The 22,613-nt window shown below is 36.6% G+C and overlaps 3 protein-coding genes across 8 annotated transcripts; all 3 read left to right on the top strand.

Moving 5' to 3' along the window:
* LOC309491938 (antizyme inhibitor 1-like) lies at window positions 1–7,460 on the top strand. The gene is made up of 12 exons (XM_082190971.1): window positions 1–80; window positions 1,182–1,325; window positions 1,919–2,095; window positions 2,201–2,374; window positions 2,495–2,667; window positions 3,730–3,858; window positions 3,944–4,025; window positions 4,109–4,183; window positions 4,273–4,438; window positions 5,784–5,899; window positions 5,987–6,204; window positions 6,337–7,460. Exons 3-12 carry the CDS (start codon window positions 1,994–1,996, stop codon window positions 6,410–6,412), a joined length of 1,311 nt encoding a protein of 436 aa, XP_082047097.1. The 5' UTR covers window positions 1–80; window positions 1,182–1,325; window positions 1,919–1,993; the 3' UTR covers window positions 6,413–7,460.
* A 126-nt stretch (window positions 7,461–7,586) lies between these two features.
* On the top strand, window positions 7,587–12,413 carry LOC309491939 (ribonucleoside-diphosphate reductase subunit M2 B-like). The gene is made up of 9 exons (XM_082190972.1): window positions 7,587–7,818; window positions 8,438–8,587; window positions 9,722–9,838; window positions 9,955–10,088; window positions 10,894–10,988; window positions 11,090–11,223; window positions 11,383–11,487; window positions 11,569–11,682; window positions 11,771–12,413. Exons 1-9 carry the CDS (start codon window positions 7,771–7,773, stop codon window positions 11,921–11,923), a joined length of 1,050 nt encoding a protein of 349 aa, XP_082047098.1. The 5' UTR covers window positions 7,587–7,770; the 3' UTR covers window positions 11,924–12,413.
* Window positions 12,414–13,558: 1,145 nt separating this feature from the next.
* LOC309491937 (protein LYRIC-like) lies at window positions 13,559–21,805 on the top strand. 6 transcript variants are annotated; one of them, XM_082190967.1, is made up of 12 exons: window positions 13,559–14,073; window positions 14,643–14,774; window positions 15,936–16,032; window positions 16,183–16,347; window positions 16,496–16,543; window positions 17,230–17,397; window positions 17,713–17,793; window positions 17,906–17,989; window positions 18,457–18,578; window positions 19,122–19,223; window positions 19,328–19,442; window positions 20,197–21,805. In XM_082190967.1, the coding sequence occupies exons 1-12, from the start codon at window positions 13,723–13,725 to the stop codon at window positions 20,262–20,264; spliced, it is 1,533 nt and encodes a 510-aa protein (XP_082047093.1). In that variant the 5' UTR covers window positions 13,559–13,722; the 3' UTR covers window positions 20,265–21,805. The 6 variants fall into 6 exon arrangements, with proteins under 6 accessions (XP_082047093.1, XP_082047092.1, XP_082047091.1 ...); XM_082190966.1 differs by having other exon boundaries at window positions 14,640–14,774; window positions 16,186–16,347; XM_082190965.1 differs by having other exon boundaries at window positions 14,640–14,774.
* The last annotated feature ends 808 nt before the right edge of the window (window positions 21,806–22,613 follow it).

Genomic DNA, 22,613 nt, shown 5'->3' with positions numbered 1-22,613 from the left:
ATTTGTGTCCCCACCACTCTTTAAAAATTCCGCCGAAAAAGAGAAGACGATTTTCCAAATCTTTCAGGCCGTTATCTCACGTAAGTACAGCGTTTGTTGTTGTTTTTAGGCTTCGTCCCGGAAAAAAATTCGCCGTTTGCTGTGAGGAGCCGTGACACAACATGGCGGTTGGCTGTAGTTGTGCTTGTTATACGGGCAATGGCAGTGCTCCATGAAGGACAACGAGACATGGATTTAAATCTCACATTTTATAAGGATTACACGCGTTTATTGGTATAAATAATTAGTTGTCGGAGGAGGTCGGGTGTATTTGGGTAAATAGTTAGTGAGCTGTTCAGTGGACCAAACCCAGGTGCTTACGACATGTCATGTCAGGTTATTGAATGACGAGAGCGTTAGACATTAAAATATAGATTCGTTTACATTGTTCTAAATAATTTCAGATATGACATTCATACATATGGTCACAACATATATTATACTTGCATAATTTATGTGAGTTAACATTTTGTTTTCCTCCAGAAACTCTTGTATTGGTATAACATTACCTCATGCCCAGAATACACAATGTTTATTATACCATAATAACACTATATCACCACAACTTTCTACGCCTTAGCGGATTAGTATTTATTATACTTAAAGTTGAACAAGTTAAAACCTATTTCTTAACCAATTAGTAAGGCCATATGAAACAATTAAACAACAGATTTTTCAGCAAAGTTTTGATCATGGCCCTAGAAAGTCATGTATTATATATGATACAGTAGGTTTTATAGGTTAAGGCGGTGTCCACATGAAGAAACAAACACCATGACCTCGGATAAATGTTCAACAAGTTACTTCATTTATTGATCCCATGTGGGAAGATGAAGATAAGACAGTGTTGTTTAATGCTTAAAAATGAGAACACAGAGTAACATCACCCAGGTCAAGTACAAAGTACATCAGTAAATAAGCAGTGACTTGACAAAAGCGTTATAGCCTACAAATGAAGTGATGCTGAAAATCTATAATACACCTGTATTAGAAAACTGGTTGCTTATCTGTGAAGAATTATTTCAGAAATGTTCTAACCTGTCCAGCTACTTTTTTTTGGTTCTAATATATAACAGTTTATATTATCCATCAGCTGCTCTTGTAAATCAAATATTTATACACCTGTTTTTGTGACTCCACAGGGCTCCCCACTCTCTCTGCGAGTGTATAAGCGCTACCCAGAAGGCCTAGGGGAGGCCCTCTACCGCGAGCTGTTCGACTTCAACGCTGAGCCGCCTTGGGATCCTAGTTGATAGCGGGAGAGGACCATCTCCCACCTTGTCCATGTGAGTACCTAAATATTACACCCTGCTCCTGAAGTACTGGTTATAGACCATTATATAATAACATTATTTATTTAATTGCACATAAAAATCTGTGTCTTTACGCACTCAACTGTAGTGGATTGTTTTTGGTTTTACATAACACTATTGGTAGATTATATTTAACACCTTTGCCCCCCATTCATACTGCACAAATCCATTGGTAATACCATCAAATACTTCATTGTGCTTCAAAGCCACAGGGATTTATTTTGATTGGGTCTGAATAAAAAAAGTAGCCTGTAGGTCACATTCTTAAAGCCTATGTGTTGTCGTCATCTCTAAAGATGGACTCATGTGATACCTTCTCTAGCTATGTGATTAGTTATCCGTGCTTGTTGTACTTATTAGCCTTGTTGCTGTTGTAGAAACCAAATTTAGATTAATGAAGAACTTCAACTTCCTGTTCAAAGTTTGCTCATAAAACACTGTGTTTGGAAATATGTGGGTAGGTGTTGTAATTGTACGCCTTGACGTCAAGTTTAGTCTGAAAGCGCAAGGTTATTTGAATGTTATGCAAGTTTTTGTTATAAAACCATTTGTTTTCCCTTAAACAGTTTGTTGCATACCCAGAATACCCCAGCGGCTCATTAAACTCTCTATGATTGTCGGATTTGCGGAATACGGTTGAGATGAAAGGATTCGTTGATGCACCAAACTACTTTATAGAACTACTTGAGGGAGGAACGACCCTTGAAGATGTTATCGACAACCACGTCTATGAACAAAATCTGGTGAGTTCAGAAAATTGGTTGTCAAGTTGCATGATGAATGTCTGTTTAAGTTAAGAAATAAAACACTGGTGTTTTTTCATTGTTTGATCCGATTTTGTTCCTCAGGCTGAAAAAAATGCATTTGTTGTGGCCGACCTTGGGGCCCTAATGCGACAGCATGTCCTGTGGAAGACCACTATGCCCCTAGTTCGACCCTTCTACCCGGTCTGTTGTAACAGCAGCCCTGTAGTCATTGAAGTCCTGTCTGCACTTGGTGTTGGTTTTGTCTGTGCAAATAAGGTAACATTTACATTTTATCTTACATGAAGATATTAGAAAGAGCTCAAAACATATATTTTGAAACATCTCATTGGATTTTTGAGGCACATTATCTAATAGAAATGTATTGATTGCTTTCAGGCTGAAACCATATTGGTGATGGATCATGATGTCCCTCCTGAAAACATACTCCTCTCTGGAGTTTGCAAGCAGCTCTCACTCATTAAACACGCTGCCAAGACCGGCATTAACTATCTGGTGTGTGAAAATGAGGCAGACCTTCGCAAAATTGCCCGTGCCCATCCTGAGGCCAAGTAAGTCCTTTAAAACCTATACACGTACACTACAGTTTAAAAGTTTGGGCTCAGTAAAAAAATATTTTAAATAATGCTTTATTCAGCAAGGATACTTACATTGATCAAAAGTGACCGTAAAGACATTTATAATGTTACAAAAGATTTATATTTTAAATAAATGCTGTTCTTTAAAATTTTCTATTCATCGAAGAATCCTGAAAAAAATGTATCGTGATTTCCAAAAATATGAACCAGGACAACTGATTTCAACATTGATAATAATAAGAAAAGTTTCTTGATCACCAAATTAGCATATTATAATGATTTCTGAAGGGTCATGTGACACTGAAGACTAGGGCTGTCAAAATGGCTGAAAATAATACTATATAGAATTGTTAGAATTGTATTCGAATATAAAAGGCATTATTTCAGTTAGGAAAAAAAAAGCTTTTGGCTTGTCTCCTGAGGCCACAAGAGGGTGAAAGGAGCAAAATATTAATGCATCTCATTAAATTGTTTATTCAAAGCAATGAAATAACATGACTGTCTGTAAAAAAAACACAAAAAAAACATAGTTTAAACTAATGTTTATAAATCAAATATAACTTTGTAAATTGCATAAACAATTATGAACAGAACAGCATCTTGTAGTTATGCATTTAGCTTTGTTTGATATAAAGAACCGCAGCGTTGATCACACACTTTTTGTTTAAAAAAAACATGAGATGGAGCAGAATGGGGGAAACACAAAGTCTCGAAATATGTTTTTTTTTTTTTTTTTGAACTTTTTAAAACTTATCATGGCGTTTTAAACGTGCGTCTCTAATGCAAGACGAGAGTGCAGCGGTCAAAGATGTCTGTCTAGTCTAGTGCATGTCTACATAGAAAACAATAAAACAGCAGGGCAGAAAATGCATTCTGTGTGAACGACTCGGTCACGGTTTTGATGTAACCGAGATCTTCTTCATTTTGTGCATATAAACACAATAAATGCTGTAATGTGATCCCTAATTTTATTTTTCATGTAATATTTTTTTATATTTACGAAATTCTCCTGTGGCACCGTTCTTGTCTTAACAGGCTTTTGCTTCAAGTGTCTACTGAAGCACAGGTGGAAGAGGCGAGTGTGACCATTGGTTGCTCCCTGAAGGGCTGTAGACACCTTCTAGAAATGGCCAAGGAGTTGAGTGTAAATGTGATTGGAGTCAAGTAAGTGAAAGGATTTGATCACCATGAATCTGCTATGACTGACTTGCTTTTTAAGAGTTTTTATAAAATGGGAAATTTTTTGCAGGTTCCAGGTACTAGCATCATGCAGAGATCCCCAAGCATACACCCATGCACTGTCAGACGCCCGCTGCATCTTTGACATGGGGGTCAGTTTTAAGAGACTTAAATTTTGATTTATTAGTTCATTTCATGTATCTATTGGAGTGCTGAGTCTTCCTTGATTCTACAGAAGGAATTAGGCTTTGACATGAACATCCTAGATATTGGTGGAGGATTCAGTGGTTCTGAGTTTCAGTTGCAACAGGTACAGCATGCATCTCATAGTTTAATTTTTTTTAATTTCATCCAGCGTAGATGTTACTCTAAGCTCTTCATTTATGTCTGTTTGATTAGGTACATTCTGTTGTCAGACCCCTGCTGGAAGCCTATTTCCCCTCAGCGTCTGGAGTGAGCGTCATTGCTGAACCAGGGAATTTCTTTGTGTTTTCTTCCTTCACCCTGGCTGTCAATGTTATTGGCAAAAAAGCGGCATGCCGGGATCTCCTTAGCAGCACACATGGTGAGCCTCATCATATTTGATGCGTATGCCACAATATACATCTGCCTTATCTTATATGCTCAGTAGGGCTGCACGATTATGACAAAAATCTTAATTGTCGATTATACCCTTGAAATTGAAATTGCGATTATTAATTACGATTATCACAATTTACATTGAATGATGTTTTGAATAGTTTGGCCATGGGACCCACATTTCCCCATGGTCATCAAGCTGCGACCCACCTTTTTAGGAATTATATAGGCCTATTATAATACATTTGTTTACAAATTGTCTTAAAAATTGTTGACACACACAAGTACTGTCCCCCTTTACTTAACATACAAATAAATTTTAAGAATATACTGATAAATAAACAGTAGGGCCTACGAGGTTAAGCTATTAGCAGTCCCAAACTAGTTTTTGTTAATACAATCTTGGTGTGAGCCACCACAGTCATATAAAAATATACAAAATAACCAATAAGTGGCATTTTGGGGTTATGGAAACAACAGTTAGGCTACCATGGTGATACACAATTACAAGAACTGTTAAAGAAACATGGAAGCTGCTCCTGATAAATAGAATGAACATCATACCTGCATGCAAAACACATGACGTACCAATAACGTGATTTATTGGTATTTTAGTTTTATTTCGTTACTTAGCCTACTAATTTACTACGTTGCATGCTCGTATTTCTTTTGCGCTTTAGTGAAGTGATACAGTGCGCACCGGTGCATTTGCGCGTGCAATTAAAGAGTGCACGCTACGAGCACAGTATGACGATGACAGGACATGAAATTTCGTTTTTCTGAGGTGAGAGTTTTTTTAGTAACAAGTTATGAAAATAACGATAGAATAATGACACTGACATATAGCCTGACAACATCTCATCTGACCGCAGATACTGAATCTGGACAACGCGGTTTTTTTTTCTAATTTAAAACGTAACAACGTTGCATGTTTGTTTATTTTGCGCTTTTTTTAGTGAAGCGATATACAGCGCGGCGAGCGCGCTCCGCCGCATTTGCGCGTGCAATTGAAGAGTGCGCGCTACTGCAGTATAGCGGCTGAGAAGATAGGAAAGTCAGTTTTTCTGAGGTGAGAGACTTTTTATTTCAGTGTACACTTACGTCTCTGGTAGTTCCTATTGTGCCGGGTTGTCTGAAGTAGTCGTAATTCGCCTCTCACAGCGTAACATGCTCTAAACACACCATGCAGAATAATGTAAGCGGCTTTTTTTTCTTTTTTTTGTAATCGCGGCTTTGAACGATTACGTAATCGTGGCATCCATAATCGTAATCGCGATTAGAAATTCGATTAATTGTGCAGCCCTAATGCTCAGTGTCTTTTGCCCTTTCAGATGAGCTGACCCCAAACGACGAACCAGAATTTGTGTATTACATGAATGATGGTGTTTATGGAACTTTTGTTGGGAAGTTGTTTGGAAATATCATCGCCACACCCTCTGTCCACAAGGTAAAAAACATGCATGCACCAGAACACATGAACAATATTTGTACCAGTTACCTGCGGTTTTTAAACCGGATGTTTTGTGTATTTCAGATGTCGCTCACCCTTGATGAGCCTGTGTTCTCCAGCAGCCTGTGGGGTCCATCGTGTGACCCACTGGACCAGGTGGTGGAGCATTGCCTGCTCCCTGAGCTCGCTGTTGGGGACTGGCTCATTTTCAGCAACATGGGGACAAGCGGTCAGGAGGGCCCAGCAACCCTCAGTGACACGGACCAGCCACCTGTGTATTACACCATCTCCACAGATGACTGGTGATTATGATCACATTTCATTTGACCTTTTGTGCTTTTTGCAGACTGTTTTTGTCATCCCTTTTTCATTTCACCCATTCTAAGGAGTGATTTTAAAGTGAATATAATGCAGTTTTTTCCTCTTTCCTCCAGGTTTGAGATGCAAGAGGCTGGAATTTCTCTTGATGACACCATGAAAAACCTCTCTTTGGTCCAGTATGGCTTGTAACGGAGCCAAACTCTGTCCACTAACCTCTGGGCATGCTTGCAAAGTCAACATTCCATGGGTGGAAAAATTCTATTCGACTTGATGTTATTGGTCAAAAACTAATTGATTGACATTGTTACCTCAGTTTCTCACAATTACAACAGGCTCACTTTCCCTTTTGCTCAAAAATGACAGAAAACCCATATAAGATAACATATGCAACAAAATGGATGACTGTGGAGATGGCACCCAAATCCTGGGTTTCTTAAACACCGTTTACATAAGTGTTCAACTAATTTAATTTTTATTATGTATACATATATTGATATAGATGATCTACTGACAGTCTTGTAAATGAGTTGTCTGTACAAGATGCATTTGTTTCAAATCATGATAGATTTTAGATTCTGCACAAATAGGCCATGACCCTCAGTGTGTGAACAAGTGTTCATCTGTCCTTGTTCTCTCTTTTTTGTTTTCCATGGTTTTATAGAAGTAGGGAACTTCTCTTCGCTCCTCATGCCAAATTATGATTTCCTAATTACATGTGGTGCGTCACGTGACAGTATTTCCAAAGGTTGTTATATATATTACATAGTGCTCTATGGTAGAGTGTGCTATCATTTGCAGTGTCCCTTCAAAAGATTTTGAACCTTCTGCCAGGTTGTTAGTAGAAGGCAGATGTAAATTGGTCTCATGTTTTCCCTATTGTATATTTTTTAAAACTAGAAAAACGGCGTGCCGTTATGACTCTGCTGATAACCTGCTTGGAGATGACATTTACCTCAAGTTACAGCTAAAATACAAGTTTCACCACAATCAGATTAAATACTGCAAGGCACTAGTTCTCAGTCTAAAATTGAAAAGTCAAATGGTGTATATTTTAAATTCATGTTATACCTCGTGTGTCTAGCATGGTGTCCAAGTTTGATTATAACAGCTCATGGTTTTATAAAATCACACCCCTTAGTAATGAAATATACTTTTGTCTAAGGCACTAATGGACCATTGCCTGTTTTTGACTGTAAAATTGTGCTTGTAAAAGTGATTAAAATATTAATTTAATACATTTCTGAGCAAATACTATCGAGTAATTTTTGTCTCAATTTTAAAATCCTGTGTGAATTAATTAAACTGCATTACACAAGGCACCAATATTATTATAATTTTTTCATTGAACTAGCTGACGGGTGGTTTTATTTTACAGTAATTTTACCTTTACTGAAGAATCGAAAGGGTTAATTTCTATACAGGGGAACTGTGGATTGGAGGAGGAGGAGCGATAAGCGTGTTGTTCTTGCTTCAGCTAGTCGTTTTCAATGACAGTCGACGTAGAGAGATCGCAGCTTCATCGCTGCTGACCAAAGACGATTATAATCATGAACTCCAGTAAAAGCAACACTCCGGCGGACATTACGGAATATCAGGTAATAATACAATTATTATGCAGCATTTAAGGACGATTTTACGGCCTTTGAATAAATGTTGAATCTGCCTGCCTGAATATGCGTGCGGCTGTAGGCTTTCATAACCTTTTACAGTCTATGTTTCATAACAAAGAGCCTCGTGCAACGGAAAAGGTGACCTTAACGCTAAATAAAGCGATATTTAATAATAATAAATCAATAAATAAGCGTTAATAGTAATACAATTTCGAAAGTAGTGTGTGACATAATGACAGATTCAGTAAAAAGGGTGTTATGTTGCGAATCGCGTAAGCGATTTGAAAAAGTGGTAACTTTAAGTTATGAATAAAGTGAATTATATAGAGATTATTTGAATATTTATTTTGATATGTTAAAATGTAAATATAGTTGAGAATTGTAATGTTATTATTAATTATTTAAATCACACGTGAATGAAAATGTCCATTTAAATTTTACCTAAGCAGATTCGTCATCAGTCCGCCCCACATTACTCAGTCAGTGACAGCTCTGTTTATCTGTTCTCTTTGCGCTTTAATAACGAATAGAATAGCCGATGTAATAAGACTGCAGTGCAGTGAATAAGTTAAATCCGCTTTTAACAGTCATGTTTCTCTTGCAGAATGGTCACAAGGATGTTGACCCAAGCAGTATTGAAGACGAGCCCCTCCTCAGAGAGAACCCCAAACGATTTGTCATTTTCCCCATTCAATATCCAGACATCTGGAAAATGTACAAACAAGCTCAAGCTTCATTCTGGACAGTTGAGGAGGTGAATGTTATTTTTGAATGATCAATTTAATATTAAGATTATAATTTTGGCTTGTGATATAAATCCAAGAATGTGCGATCACCAAAGCACCTGGTGTTATTAAAGGTATAGTACACCCAAAAATAAAAATACTAAATTATTTAATTTTAAGGCCTATTCTATGATAACTATACATTTTTAATAATTGTTCAAATTCTGTGAGAATATGGAAGTCCACATCACAACTATAATGATAACATCCGGTTAACGGAAAATTCTTACAGCTGATGAACAATAAAAACATCAACAGCCAATAAGAATCCACCCAAATTTTAAGAGCTCGAGCATTTAAAACAGCAAAAGACATAACTGCAGTGCATGTTTGCTAATGGACCGTTGTCGTGACAAATCGGGTCTCTGTTAGGACCCCAAGCATTCCCATTTGCTCAAATTACTTTTAATAACTATATTTAGCGCCTGATCACAATTCCTTTTTATAATACAAAACCATGTTATGATAAATGCTGTTTGAAGTTGAACTACGTTATAATGACAATTAATGTCTGTATTATTTAGCTTATGTACTAGCATAGCATACAGATATCCGATTAGCCAGATAGTTAAGTTTATACGCGCAATACCCTACATTTTATTCACAATCATCTTTAATGAAATTACTGTTAATTTAAGTGTTAAGTATTTCAGTTATAAAAAGAATGTAATGATGTTCAATTATTCACTTCATAGGCTATTAATATTAGGTTATAATTAATAAATAACAGTTTATCAAGTGATGTTATGTTCAATTTGTTTTATTATGCACTGTATAGTAAGCTAAATTAATATCGTTTGTTTGTGCTTAATGTCATAATAAACCCGATTTGTCATGACACCGTAATAACTATACAATTTTAATAATCCTTCTTATTCTTTAAGAATAGGAAAGTCCGCACCACAACTTAAACAATAACGACACAGAGGAATTAACTCTTTATTTAATAATAAAACTTTTTTTTTCAAACCTGTGCATTAATGTAAGAATTTACATTATAATGAATTATTAGTTTTGGTGATCTGTTCTTTTAATTAAAATGAGTATTTTCACTTGTCACTGCTGAATGTGAAACCACTAAATGTTTGAATGGGTTTGTATAGGTGGATTTATCAAAGGACTTGGTTCACTGGGACAGCCTGAAGCCTGAAGAGAAACACTTCATATCCCATATACTGGCTTTCTTTGCAGCAAGTGATGGGATAGTCAACGAGAACCTGGCAAGTGCATCTCCTTCTAACCCGCATTAAGATGACGGAAACCAATATAAAATGTAATGAAATAGATCAGTCGAACAAGATGTTTCCAATAAACATAATGTCTTTATTTCTCACAGGTGCAGAGGTTCAGTCAAGAGGTGCAGCTCCCGGAGGCTCGATCGTTCTACGGGTTTCAGATCCTCATCGAGAATGTGCACTCCGAAATGTACAGCATGCTCATCAACACTTACATAAGGGATCTGAAAGAGAGGTGAGATGAAAATGAAGTGTACTTTTCTGCTTTTAACAATGTCAGTTACTGCTTTTAATGTGCATTCGCACAGGTGACAGGTGCAAGATTCAGTTAAGCAGTTTTTGCGGAAATATTCCTTATGTGGTTTATAAGCCTCAAAAACACGTCTTAAAGGGATAGTTCACCCAAAAATGAAAATTCTGTCATCATTTACTCACCCTCAAGTTGTTTCAAACCTGTATGAATTTCTTTCTTCTGCTGAACATAAAAGAAGATATTTTGAAGAATTTCAGCAACCAAACAGTTAATGTACCCCATTGACTTCAATAGTAGGAAAACAAAACATTATGGAAGTCAATGGGGTTTGATTAACCAACATTCTTCAAAATATCTTTTTTTTGTGTTCAGCAGCATGATTCCTACCTTCCTCTGAATTCTCAGATAATTTTCACATGTATTTTATGCCTAATCCTGATTTCAAGCTTAGAATTATGGCCAATGACTGAAGAAGATGCAAACATGAGCCAGAAATATAGAAAATTACAGATTTCGTGAAAAAAGCTAAAAAGAGTATTTGAGCATATTTTTCCAGTCCTTTGCATATTGTAAGTTGAATAATAGGCTGAATTATATGAAACTTTTGACATTTGACTGCTTTTGTTATTATGATAAGTGCATTAAAGCTGAAAAGTCTTCAGCTGAAAAGTTTTTTTAACTCAGCATCATCAAATTATGTAATATTAGACCCCCCCAAATCAGTACAAAATGCTATTTTAATACAATGTAAGGATCCTCTCTAAATCCAAATCTCTTCTTCTTAAAGGGACTATTTGTTTAATGCAATTCAGACCATGCCTCTTGTAAGGCGGAAAGCAGACTGGGCCTTAAAGTGGATCTCTGACACAAACTCAACTTTTGGTGCGTAGGAAAATTTCATTTTTCCTAAAATAAGAGTACAAAATGTATTATTATTATTAGACTTGATCAACGGCAGCTTTTGTTTATTCATTTATTCTTAGGAGAGCGATTAATAGCTTTTGCTGCGGTGGAAGGCATCTTCTTCTCTGGATCATTTGCTGCCATCTACTGGTTGAAGAAAAGAGGCCTGATGCCCGGACTCACCTACTCCAATGAACTCATCAGCAGAGATGAGGTTAAAACAAAAAATATGATAATGTTATCAGTAGAGGCTTTAAGATAATTAGATCATGGTTTGATCAAAGTATGTTATCTGGGTCAATGATACAAATATAGTGGAGATAACGGAGAAAAACTAATCAAGGCTATTGTTGTTTATTCTGAACCTTCACAGGGCCTGCACTGTAACTTCGCCTGTCTAATGTACAGCTACTTGGTGAAAAAACCTTCTGCTGACAGAGTGAATGACATCATCAAAAAAGCTGTGAGCATTGAACAGGTAAGTTCACATTGCTGTGCTCTAGTAACGTGGAATGCATTATTTCAGGCATGAATGTAATTTTACTTGTCTTTCCTGAAGGAGTTTCTCACAGAAGCCTTACCCGTCAATTTGATCGGGATGAACTGCTCTCTCATGAAGCAGTACATTGAGTTTGTGGCTGACCGATTGCTAACAGACTTAGGATTGCCCAAAGTCAGTATTTTATCGAGATTGTCTTATGATTTTTGTCTGATCATCTTTATATTTATATAACTGTGCTTTATAATTTATGTCTCAAAAGGTTTACCGTTCAGAAAACCCCTTCGACTTCATGGAGTCAATCTCATTGGAGGGAAAAACAAATTTCTTCGAGAAGCGAGTTGGCGAATACCAGCGACTTGGGGTGATGTCAAACATGATGGACTGTGAATTCACTCTTGATGCAGATTTCTAACGATGAACTAGAAGAAATTGTATTTATTTATTGGACAGTGTTTTATTACTTTCTACAGAAAAAAAAAGTCGCCAATTGACGACTTTTTGTTTGTTTTTAAGTCCAAGCTGAAAATGAAAAATGAACAGTTGACTTTTCAAGTTTTGTTTTATTTAGGTTTTTATTTTTATGAAAATGATGGACTCCATGGTACACAGACAGGCAGAAAACAAATTATGGGTTCTCATAAGCAGAAACAAAAACAAATATTTTGTAAATCTTTTAGAATTTCAAAGATGTTTTAGATTAAAACATATTGATTCTTGTGTAACATGGAAGATGATAACCCCATGACACAAGGGCATTCAAATGAACAATTACATTAACAAGGGCTGAAAATGACCTTGGGTTGATAATGTCAAGTGTGAACATCCATTATATTCCATTTCAGAGAAAAGCTTGAAACTCTGAGGTTTATATTACAATAAAAGTTTGTCAAATTAGCTTATAAGATGTCGGCTGCAAGAAATTTGTCTGGGTGCGAATAGAAACTGTAGACAGCTAAGAAAAATAAAAAACAAAATAGAAATACAAAGAAAGAAGTAAAAATATAGAAAAACACAGAGAGACACTTTTGTAGATAGGTTGGTATGCCATGTATTTAGATTTTTTTTTTTTATCAAGATTTTAGATTAAAGGTATTGCTTTTTTTCTCTCAACCCAACAGTGAGCGTTCAAATTGATTGAACTAAAACCATGATTTTTTTTGTAGCTAGTTGCCTACATAGACAGCATTTTGGACATCTTAAAGGGATAGTTCACCCAAAAAAGAAAATTTTGTCATCATTTACACCCACCCCCATGTTGTTCCAACCCTTTTGGAATTTAATTATTCTGCTGAACCCAAAAGAAGATATTTTGACCAAACAGTTGATGGACCACATTGACTTCCATAGTATGGAAGAAAAAAAAAAGATATACTATGGCAGTCAATGGGGTCCATCAACTTTTTGGTTACTGACATTCTTCAAAATATCTTCTTTTGTGGCCAGCAGAATAAAGAAATTCATACAGGTTTGGAACAACTTGAGGATGAGGAAATTACCCCCAAAATTGGGTGAACTTTAACTTGAGTGGACTTTGAACGCACTTGTTCAGGGTTAAGAGAACCGAGAACCTGATCTTATTCAGAACCGGTTAAATATTTCGCAATTGATTAATCTATTACACTGTACAAAATGACATGTAAGTCAAAGATATTTGTACAATTTAATAAGACTTTCGGATCCGTAAATCGGTAAATGTATCTTGAAAGTGATTCCGCAGAATATACTTTTGAGATTGTTTAGTCGGATTCCTGAATGAATGACTCACCCGATCGTTTGACTTTTTAATGAATCATAACCATTTATGAATCTATGAATTAGATTTATTTCACTTTTATGTATTTATTTTTGTGTTATCTTTTCTGCTGAAATCGGAAATGATCTCATAATTTGGCAATACATTTTTTTTTTCGCAAAAGTAGTAGTTGAGCTATGACATAACTCGTTCAGATAAACCAGAATCGGAACTAGAATATTTACATTCCGTTCGATTCCCTTCTCTTTGATTTCCAGTCCAACAACGCAGCGCCCTCATATGACGCCCAAAAGTGTTGTCTAGGTAGCCAGATCGATAGGTATTGAGACACAACTATCATGTAAGAAAGCAAGCAATTCTAAAGCCACTCCCTCCTGCCGTTCACTGACTCTCTCCCGCTGCCAGCAGCAGGAGCTCATTATTCGTCTCTTCGTGCGGTTCTTGTCCGCTTGCTTAAAATGGACCAGGACTGGCGAACTTTAGCCACACAGCGAGCCGAATACGTGTCCGACCGTATCCGCGGGCTGCTGTCCTCCGGCCTGGATTTCCTCCGAGCCGAGCTGGGGGTTGATCTGGGGATAAAGCCGGAGAAGTATCCGTCGTGGCTGATTCTGAGCACGGCTCTTATCGGGCTGATTGTGCTGGTGGTGCTCGCGGCCTGTGGACGGAGGAAGCGCCGAGCGGTCCCTGTTACTGTGAGTCCCAGCACCGTCGCCGAGATCCCGGTCAAGACCGCCCTGCCACCGAAGACTGTGAAGACCGAGCCGAGCGAACCGAAGAAGAAGAACAAAAAGAAAGCATCCGATAAGGTAACGTTAAGCGGCCTGTGATCGTGATTTCCTAGTAATGGCTGTTATTTCAAAACAAAGACAACTGCCTTCCTAGACACCTCTTTTGGACACATATGTGACACCCGAATTTAAGATAGATTGGCTGCTTGTTAAGGTTGTGAGATGCAGTCCTATAAATCATATGCAACTTGTTAGAGATTAGCACGAGTAGCTGCTAACGTGCTAACCTGTCAAAACCTGTTAGAAACCGCTGTTGATGTAGAAATCTTTTCCCTATCTAAATGATTTCATTCTAAACTGTTTATCGTCCCCTTTAAGATTAAATGAAGAAATCAGGTGTTGTTATTATATTACGAGTGTCGTGCTACAAGAGACACGAAGGCGATGTAAGAGCCACGTAGCACTGTAAAGCTGACCGGTTAACTCGCGCTTTCATAACTTTCGGTTTTGCTAAACACCACCTTTTGTAAGGCTTACGCACATTGTGACAGTATTCATACCCTAAGGGAAGTTTTCAAGAACTGTCAGTTCATAGAGGAAGGAAATGTGGAGTTTGTTGGTTTGTAACTGTCATGTGCCCGCAGCAGAAGGCCCAGGCGAATGGACAGACGGTGGCTGAACCTCAGCAGGAAATCAAAGTCACCGAGGAGAAGAAGAAGAAACCCCCTCCTTCACCAGCACCAGCACCAGCTCCAGCACAGACACCTGCTGATACAAAGGTTGTTCCACCTAGTATTCATTCTGGTTTCATAGAGGAAGTCTATTCGGTTGTTTATATGTTTGTAGTAACAATAACTGTAGTAGAATTCAAGGCATTTATTTGGCAGCTACTTTAGAAAAGGGTGGTTTGCTCTGAAATAGCAAAACAGTTTGAAAAACATTTGTACTAACATCATTAAGCATAATTATGCAATGATTTATCTTTTGTGAATGTTTATGCAGAACTTTGAGATGAGAGAACTTTATTTACCTACATTTCATTTGATTATTAACCGACATAAGAAATTTGTGAACGTATGAATGTCCTGTTAAATTATTGAAATGTTAACCTCAAAATCTTGTGGGGTACATCAAGTGAATATTTCATATAATCCCATTCCCTGCACTACAGACTTGCCTTCTGCTCACTGATCTCTATGTATACAAAACATTATATATATGTTATATGCTTGACAGTAACACCCACCAACCTGCAAAATGCGGGTGGATTTCAGTTGTGGCGTGTAACTATATATACCTGCTTCCAAGTTATGAGATAATATTACAAATATGTAGTTTTTCCCTATGGTATCGATGTGGAAATACTGAGTGGCTAGTAAATTTGGAAAACTACTAGCCACAGTAGCTGATATTATCCCTATAAGCCCTGGATATTATCTATATTAGTTCACTCCTTCCACAGTGTTTCAAATGTACACCCCTTCCAAAGCTTGTAAATATGACTTTGCTTGTTCATTCTTGTGCACAGAACTTGTAAATGTTATTTCTAACTCCACTTCAAGGGCACATTAAAGCTAATTATATAGACCATTTCTGAAAGTAAGTTTGGCTCTTTTGCTCAGGAGGGCTCTGAACATTTGCATCAGCCTTGGTTCAGTCTGTAAACACTGATTGAGAGAGGTCGGGTGTCAGTATCATCAGGCTGTAATTTGATAATGCAGATACAGCAAATGTAGGGTACATCGAGAGGGGAAACTATGTACTTTGTCCCAAGGCCTCAAACTTTAGGCATAGGTTTTACAAGACCAAATAAGCTTTTTAAGATATCTTAATATGTCTGAAATGGCACTTTGTATCTGTAGTAAGTGTGAGAATAAGAAGATTCTTGCTTTCTGACTTGTCAGGAAGTTGTAAATGGGTGTTTTTTGGTTCCTATGTAGACCAAGAAAAACAAAAAGAAACCAAAACCAGAGGTGAAGCCAACCAAAGCTGTTTCCTCCACCGATGGCAAGGAACCTGATGAAGGTATGAAACTAGGTAACCAAACTGTAGTGGCAACTTCACTTTTTCAGTATGAAAATTGTTTGTTGGTAATCAGACTTAGAAGTTGAAATGCAAAATATCTTGCTTAAATAAATTCAAATGAGCTGCTTTGAGAAGGTCCTTTTTCAGTATGACTGTGTTTAGCAGGTGCTTGGGAAACCAAGGTCAGTAATCGAGAGAAACGTCAGCAGCGCAAAAAGGAGAAGGGCCCTGGTGACAGCTCTGGGAGCCCTGAAGCTGGAGATCATGCCAGCCAGAAAGTGGAGCAACCTGTGGTTACAGCCACAGCTGGCACCAAGAAGAACAAAGGTACGCCTTTTCTTTGAATCCTTTTTTAGATTTTACTGGGCACATTTCTGTGCGGATGGCATTGAAGAAAATGTTAATACACAGGAGTTTCCTTTAAGAAGCAAAGTATTTTTAGTCATTAGAAATCTTTTTCTTTGACTTATTATAGAGTCATCACGTGCCAAGGCCGGGAAGGGTGATGTCATCACAGCCCCAGGTAAAAAAACAAAAACGTTTAATTTACAGAATATAAAATCTGTGATCATTCCTCTTTTTCTGTGTTAAGTTTAGTGAAAAAATTGATTTAAATGTGGTAAAATATTTAAAGATAATATAATAGACTTTTATTGTCAGCTAAAAGAATTTCCAGAATTGCTGTTATGTATTTTTATACACTTTGAAAAGGCAAAGATTCCATGTACATTTTTATTCAGAAATTATGCAATGATTAAAAATGTCATTAACAACGTTAATGTTACTAAAGATTTCTATTTCAAATAAATGCTGTTCTTTTGAACTTTAGGCATCAAAGAATTATGAAAAAAAAAATAGTATAATGGTCTCCACAAAAAATAAGCAGTTTTCAACATTGATAATCATAATGTTTTGAGTACCAGATCATCTTCATAATGATATCTAAAGGAAACTCTGAAAACTTCAAATTCAGCTTTGCCATCTCAGGAATACATTACATTTCCAAATATATTAAAAAAGAAAACGATTCAATTATTCATTTCATTTAAGTAGTAATATTTCAAAACATTACGGTTGTTACTGTATTTTTGATCAAACAAATGCATAATTTGTCAACACGAGACTTTTTTTTCAAAAACATTTTAGCAACCCTAAACTTTGAACGGTGTCACTCAGAATATACCTTACAAATATCACCTTTTTCTTTAGTGACGTCTAACTGTAATGATGTGAACTCTGTTAACGGTGGAGGATTGATGGAGGAGCCTGTGAAGTCAACGCAACCAAGCGCTTTAAACAACGAGAAGTGGTCTACTGGGAGAAAGACCCTTGGGCAAAAGAACCGTGATAACGCCACCTGGAAACTAGAGCCAGAAGGTAATAGATCACAGTTGTTTATGACCCTGCCTTGAGTTTATAACAGTTACGGCTGCATTTGAGGGTTTTTAGCTTTCAGATAATTGTGACAGAGCTTGGAGTTTGTTCTTATGTGTAGTAAATGATTAGATGGTAGTTCCAATGAATTCAAACCTTTGGGTTATTACACTTTACTTAATTTTATATTAAGATGTTTAGCATAGTAACAACACCTTTATCACAGTACTTTATATTTGGCAAAAATTTGGTTTATCAAGTAATATTTTTCAATCTTACAGCCGCTGTGGATAAACATGCTGTCTTATTATTTGTCAGGGGCATGGACTAGTTTTGATGGAAAAATTAAGGCAGAACCAAACCCAGTGAACTTAACAATGCTTAGACTGAACCCATCAGGTATGTGTAACCTTTTTTCACTGAGGACATTCTTGTAAGGAGCACATCATTTTGTCCTTGTATGCTAATAAACACTACAAGTATTAATCATCTTTTCCCATGTGTTTTACAGGTGGAGAGACTCGGACTAAATCAAACATTGAAATTGGGAAATGGGACAATCCACCCACCCCTGACAATGAATGGTCCAGCTCCAGTAAGATCAAAACTTATTTAGACTCAGAAATGAGAGACAGTATTTTCTAGATTACATTTTAATACAAAAGGTCGGTTTGTGGTCAGTAACATTTTGTAAAAAAAATCACCAAGGCAGCATTTATTTGATCCAAAATACATCTTCAGTGTCACATGATCCTTCAGAAATCATTCTAATATGCTGATTTGGTGCTCAAGAAACATTTATGATTATTATTAATGTTAAAAACAGTTGTGCTGCCTAATATTTGTCTGGAAGCTGTGATACATTTTTTCAAGATACTTTGATTAATGGAAAGTTCAAAAGAACAGCATTAGAAATCTTATTTTAAAAAGTCTTTACTGACGCTTGATGAATTCACTGTGTCCTTGCTGAAAAAAAGAAAATCATATTGACCCCAAACTTCTAAATGATAGTGTATATCATAAAGGACTATTAACATTTCCTGTGTCTCCGTATGATTTCAGATGGTCTTTCCGCTGTGGACCCGAGCTCGGACTGGAACGCTCCAGCTGAGATATGGGGGAATTATGAGCCCAAAGTTGATGCTCCTGCTTTGAAAGAGATTCCAGTTTCCAACCCACTTGTGGTATAAAAAAAACAGTTATAATTTGGAGTGTGCAGTGGAGCCAATGTTTGGATATGTATCTGTAAAAATCTCTAAATTATTTCAATCTGTATTTAGATAAAACCGGAAGTAGGTGGGGATTTAACCAGAAGCTAAAATTAACTGGGAGGACAGTTTAAAATCTAATTCTGATCTCGATAAATAAATAATTAAATATCTTCTAATTATAATACTGAATGTTAAATAAAGAAAAGTTGTTTTTACGCACTTTAACTTTATGTACGAGTCGGACTCTATATAAAATGGCTGATTAGAAAACATGGAAATTGAACGAAAATATTCAGTGGTTAAAAATCACAAAAACTACTTTTACTATGCATACAAATGCAAATCTGAAAAGAATACATGAATGCTTGCCATCTTACAGAGAAATAATAGCCTGCCTATCATTATCATATAAGGTTTAAAACATGAAACAAAGTAGTAGAAAATGGGCACATTCCTAGTTATAATTTTATAAATGTACTTTTAGTAGATTTTTCTAAATGTGTGTTCTGGTTGCAGGAATCAAATGATGACAAGGACGAGGCAGATCCTGCAGGAGGTGGAAAATCTAAGAGACGAAAGAAAAAGAAGAGACCAGAGGAAGAAGGTTCAACTGCTGAGGTAAGAATAATGTTTTAAAAAACCGAGAATCGACGCATGAACACTTAAACGTCAACCCTTTGTGAATTCTGCATGACTGACCAAATTGTATGTTCCTCTTCAAGGTGACTCAAGAAGGTTCTGCTCCTGCAGAGAAGAGCGTGACTGTCAAGCCTCATCCTCCTCATGTTTCAAAGGATGAGGGATCCAAGCAAAACATCCCTCCACAGTCTTCTTCAAGTGAGTAAATCACAAATGAAATGGTGAATCTAGTGAGATTGTTTAAAGAGGGCATATTAGGCTTTTTTAGTATGTGATGTCCCTGTTTACAAAGCACAAAGTCCACTCTATTGGGGGGGAATTCTCTATATCAGTAAACACACCCGGAAAAACCTTGTTTTCTTTCGGGAACATAATTAATGTATAATTAAATAATTTCTCTCCAAAGCATATTGGAAAAAAAGGGGTGAGACCTAGTTGAGTTGTTCAAAGCATTGACCAATCATAACACACTGGTCCAGCTGACCAATCAGAGCACATTGCCCTTTTCGGCAGGAGGGGCTTCATAGAGACAGGAACTAAACCGAGCATTACTGACAGATTGAAAAGAGAGGTCCTGCAACAATGTGAAATATGTCAAAAGAGGGTTTTTTTACATTCAAGCATAAAAACATTCTATTAGACCCCAAAAACAAATTAATACTTTGTAAAAGGGCGTAATTAGTCCTCTTTACCATCAATATAATGTGTGAGGTAAATGCATTTTACCACATACAGGTCCAAAAGCCTGACACCAGTATTGATGCTTTTTTTATACACACAAATTTCAGAATATTGTTTGTATGTCATTTATCCACACTTTTCTCCCCACAAAAAAAATACATAAATAAAACTTTAAGTCCTAGATTTTCAGATTTGGCTTTTGGATGCTATATAATTACATTAATAACATATGATAATCTTGCTGATTTTTATTTATTTTTTGCTCCCACAGAGAAATCTGATCAGAATTGGGAACCACCGAAGCAAGTTCAGAAGAAAAAGGCCAGGAGAGAAACATGAACTGTGAATAAAATCCAGGAAAGCTTATGCAAATAGATTGTTTATGCAATAATTCCACAGTACAGAATTTTATACTGAAAAAGACTGTGCTTTTAAAATAAAATCCAAAATAGAAACAAAACTGAGTTGGAAGAACTCAGCAAAAAAAAAAGAAATGAAAGAATGAAAACTATAGAGTAAAGGTGAGCAGTCCGTGGGCTGGAACACTACTTATGTGCACTATTACGCCACACTGAGGTTTGTTAATATCAGACATGCTTTCAGTGGAGCAAAACATTCATGATCATTATTTTCCACCAGATGCTTAATTGATTTTGAACTTGGAGGGTTGATATCATTTGGGAAATCGACTTTCTTTCCATCTATTACTGTTCCTGTGGCACTTTAGTCGTGCTGAATTGCACTTTGCCGTCCAGCAGTTTCTGAAGTGTTGCAGTTGCTGTTAGAAGCCACAGACAGGCGCTGTGAGCCCGCGTCTCCTCCAGCAGTTCTTCTGTGAGGTGAATTACTGTAATCCTCTAGATCGCTGTGGTGGAAAACCAGAGAACAGTTATATTACAGAGAACCTTTTTTTAATGCTAAACCTATTTTCTTAGAGCCTTTCTTCCGTCCTGAGTATATGTATTTTACCCATGTAACTGGGTATGTGGATCTTGGAGATTTTTAGAGTTACAACTCTTTCCTTTTTAATCAACTACTAGTTGACTCTAATGCTTTATTTCCTGCAAACTAAAGTAGAAAAAGCCACGCCATATGTATAGAACTATAAGGGCTTTTTTTATATGGTAAAACTCTTTGTAATTGCACTGTGCTGAAGGTTGTAAAATACCAAGTGTATTTACTTTTTTTTTGTTTCTTGCACAATGTGAACATTACATTTTTGTTCATGTTTGTTTTGACTGAGTAAGTTAGTAGGTTTATGTGATTTTGATTGGGAAAGTTGATGATGATTAGCGCAGCTTTAATTCCATGACACTAAAACAGTATCAGTATCAGGAATCTGTTGCCTTAATCTATACTTAATAGTGTATGCTTTCTGTTCTCTTCCTCATTTTCAAGTCTTTTTAGCATTACCTTTCCTTTCAGATTTGATTGATGTCAGTGTTGCACTTGCATGAACTTAACCATTTATATAGTGATGAACAACGTCCCGATTCTCTGTCCACTTGTGCAAGTACCACTCACTGTAAATAGGCTTTAATGAATGATGATGATGATGATGAATGGATGTGGGAGGGGGGGGATAAAATGCTTATTCATATTTGGGTTGACTTAGTGGTGTTTTGCCCATGGTTGTTTTGTAAATTTCAGTAGATTATGTGTCTCTGAGGGACTCTGGTCTAGCATCGGATGCCTGCCTTAGTTTATCATTCTAGAGGTTACTCAAACTATGTATTTCTACAAATTTATGGATTTAAGAATGATCATGTTTACTTAAGTCAATGCAATATTTCTATGTTGATTTGTTAAATAAAAGAAGATTGCTTATTGAGCTGCTGATTTGTTAAATAAAAGAAAATGCCGTTTGGGCTCATCTTGTAGTCTTAAACCCTAAAGTGTATTTATTTTGTTATATTTAAGAAATTTAATGTTATAGTTTAAAAGTATCAAATCTGCCTAAAAACCCCACAGCAAAGTCATAATATTTTTATGCAGAATATCAGTCAGTTATCAGTCGTTCTAAATCCATCTTTAGACTGCAAACACGGCACATTGTGTCTTCATTTATCCATCAATATTTGGGTTGACAACATTTCTAACTCAATTTACACTATTTTGCAAGCACTGGTATTTAAAGGTAGCCTACACTCAGTAACTCTTTTTGGACAAAATTGTTCAAACGAGTCAATACATCAATTTTATTCCAAAACGTGTTGTCTTACCCTGATTCACTATGGTAATATTATAAATGTTTATATTTTAGACCTGAAGGAATGGTTTTCGTGGAAAAATACGTCCAAAGTCAGCGAGAAATCTTAAATGGGTGGTTGATTATGATTTCACTTTTCTAACTTTAGTGTGTAATGTTGCTGTTTGAGCATAAACAACATCTGCAAAGTTCAAAGGAGGATATTTGCTTTTAAAGAAATTGTTTTTTAAGGACTACAACAAACGGCTGGTAGGGACTACACGACATTCCTCCCGGGTTAGTGACATCACTAACCCTAAAATTTACATAAACCCCGCCCCTGGGAACATGCAGTCCATGTTGAGAAGAGGAAGAGTTGTGAGTCTGCTAAAGCTGTCGCATTCGTCTTTTCACATGCAACACAGTACGTAACACAAATGCAATAGCATGTCATTCTTTAGGCATCTTACAACAGTTCCCACACGAGCGATTTATAGATT

This window comes from Leuciscus leuciscus (assembly GCF_965113295.1).
Source record: "Leuciscus leuciscus genome assembly, contig: HAP1_SCAFFOLD_739, whole genome shotgun sequence".
In the NCBI taxonomy this organism is placed as follows: domain Eukaryota; kingdom Metazoa; phylum Chordata; class Actinopteri; order Cypriniformes; family Leuciscidae; genus Leuciscus; species Leuciscus leuciscus.
This window is presented reverse-complemented; position numbering and strand designations above follow the sequence as displayed.

What these genes read in the sequence shown, in the direction of transcription:
- LOC309491938 (XM_082190971.1), top strand. Translation starts at nt 1,994, where the DNA reads ATGAAAGGATTCGTTGATGCACCAAACTACTTTATAGAACTACTTGAG. An exon ending in CGTGCCCATCCTGAGGCCAA is followed by an intron (nt 2,668 to 3,729) that starts GTAAGTCCTTTA and finishes TTGTCTTAACAG; the next exon opens with GCTTTTGCTTCAAGTGTCTA. An exon ending in GCTGCATCTTTGACATGGGG is followed by an intron (nt 4,026 to 4,108) that starts GTCAGTTTTAAG and finishes TTGATTCTACAG; the next exon opens with AAGGAATTAGGCTTTGACAT.
- LOC309491939 (XM_082190972.1), top strand. Translation starts at nt 7,771, where the DNA reads ATGAACTCCAGTAAAAGCAACACTCCGGCGGACATTACGGAATATCAG. An exon ending in GGATAGTCAACGAGAACCTG is followed by an intron (nt 9,839 to 9,954) that starts GCAAGTGCATCT and finishes TATTTCTCACAG; the next exon opens with GTGCAGAGGTTCAGTCAAGA. An exon ending in TGACACAAACTCAACTTTTG is followed by an intron (nt 10,989 to 11,089) that starts GTGCGTAGGAAA and finishes ATTTATTCTTAG; the next exon opens with GAGAGCGATTAATAGCTTTT.
- LOC309491937 (XM_082190965.1), top strand. Translation starts at nt 13,723, where the DNA reads ATGGACCAGGACTGGCGAACTTTAGCCACACAGCGAGCCGAATACGTG. An exon ending in CAATGAATGGTCCAGCTCCA is followed by an intron (nt 17,990 to 18,456) that starts GTAAGATCAAAA and finishes GTATGATTTCAG; the next exon opens with ATGGTCTTTCCGCTGTGGAC. An exon ending in AAGAAGGTTCAACTGCTGAG is followed by an intron (nt 19,224 to 19,327) that starts GTAAGAATAATG and finishes TTCCTCTTCAAG; the next exon opens with GTGACTCAAGAAGGTTCTGC.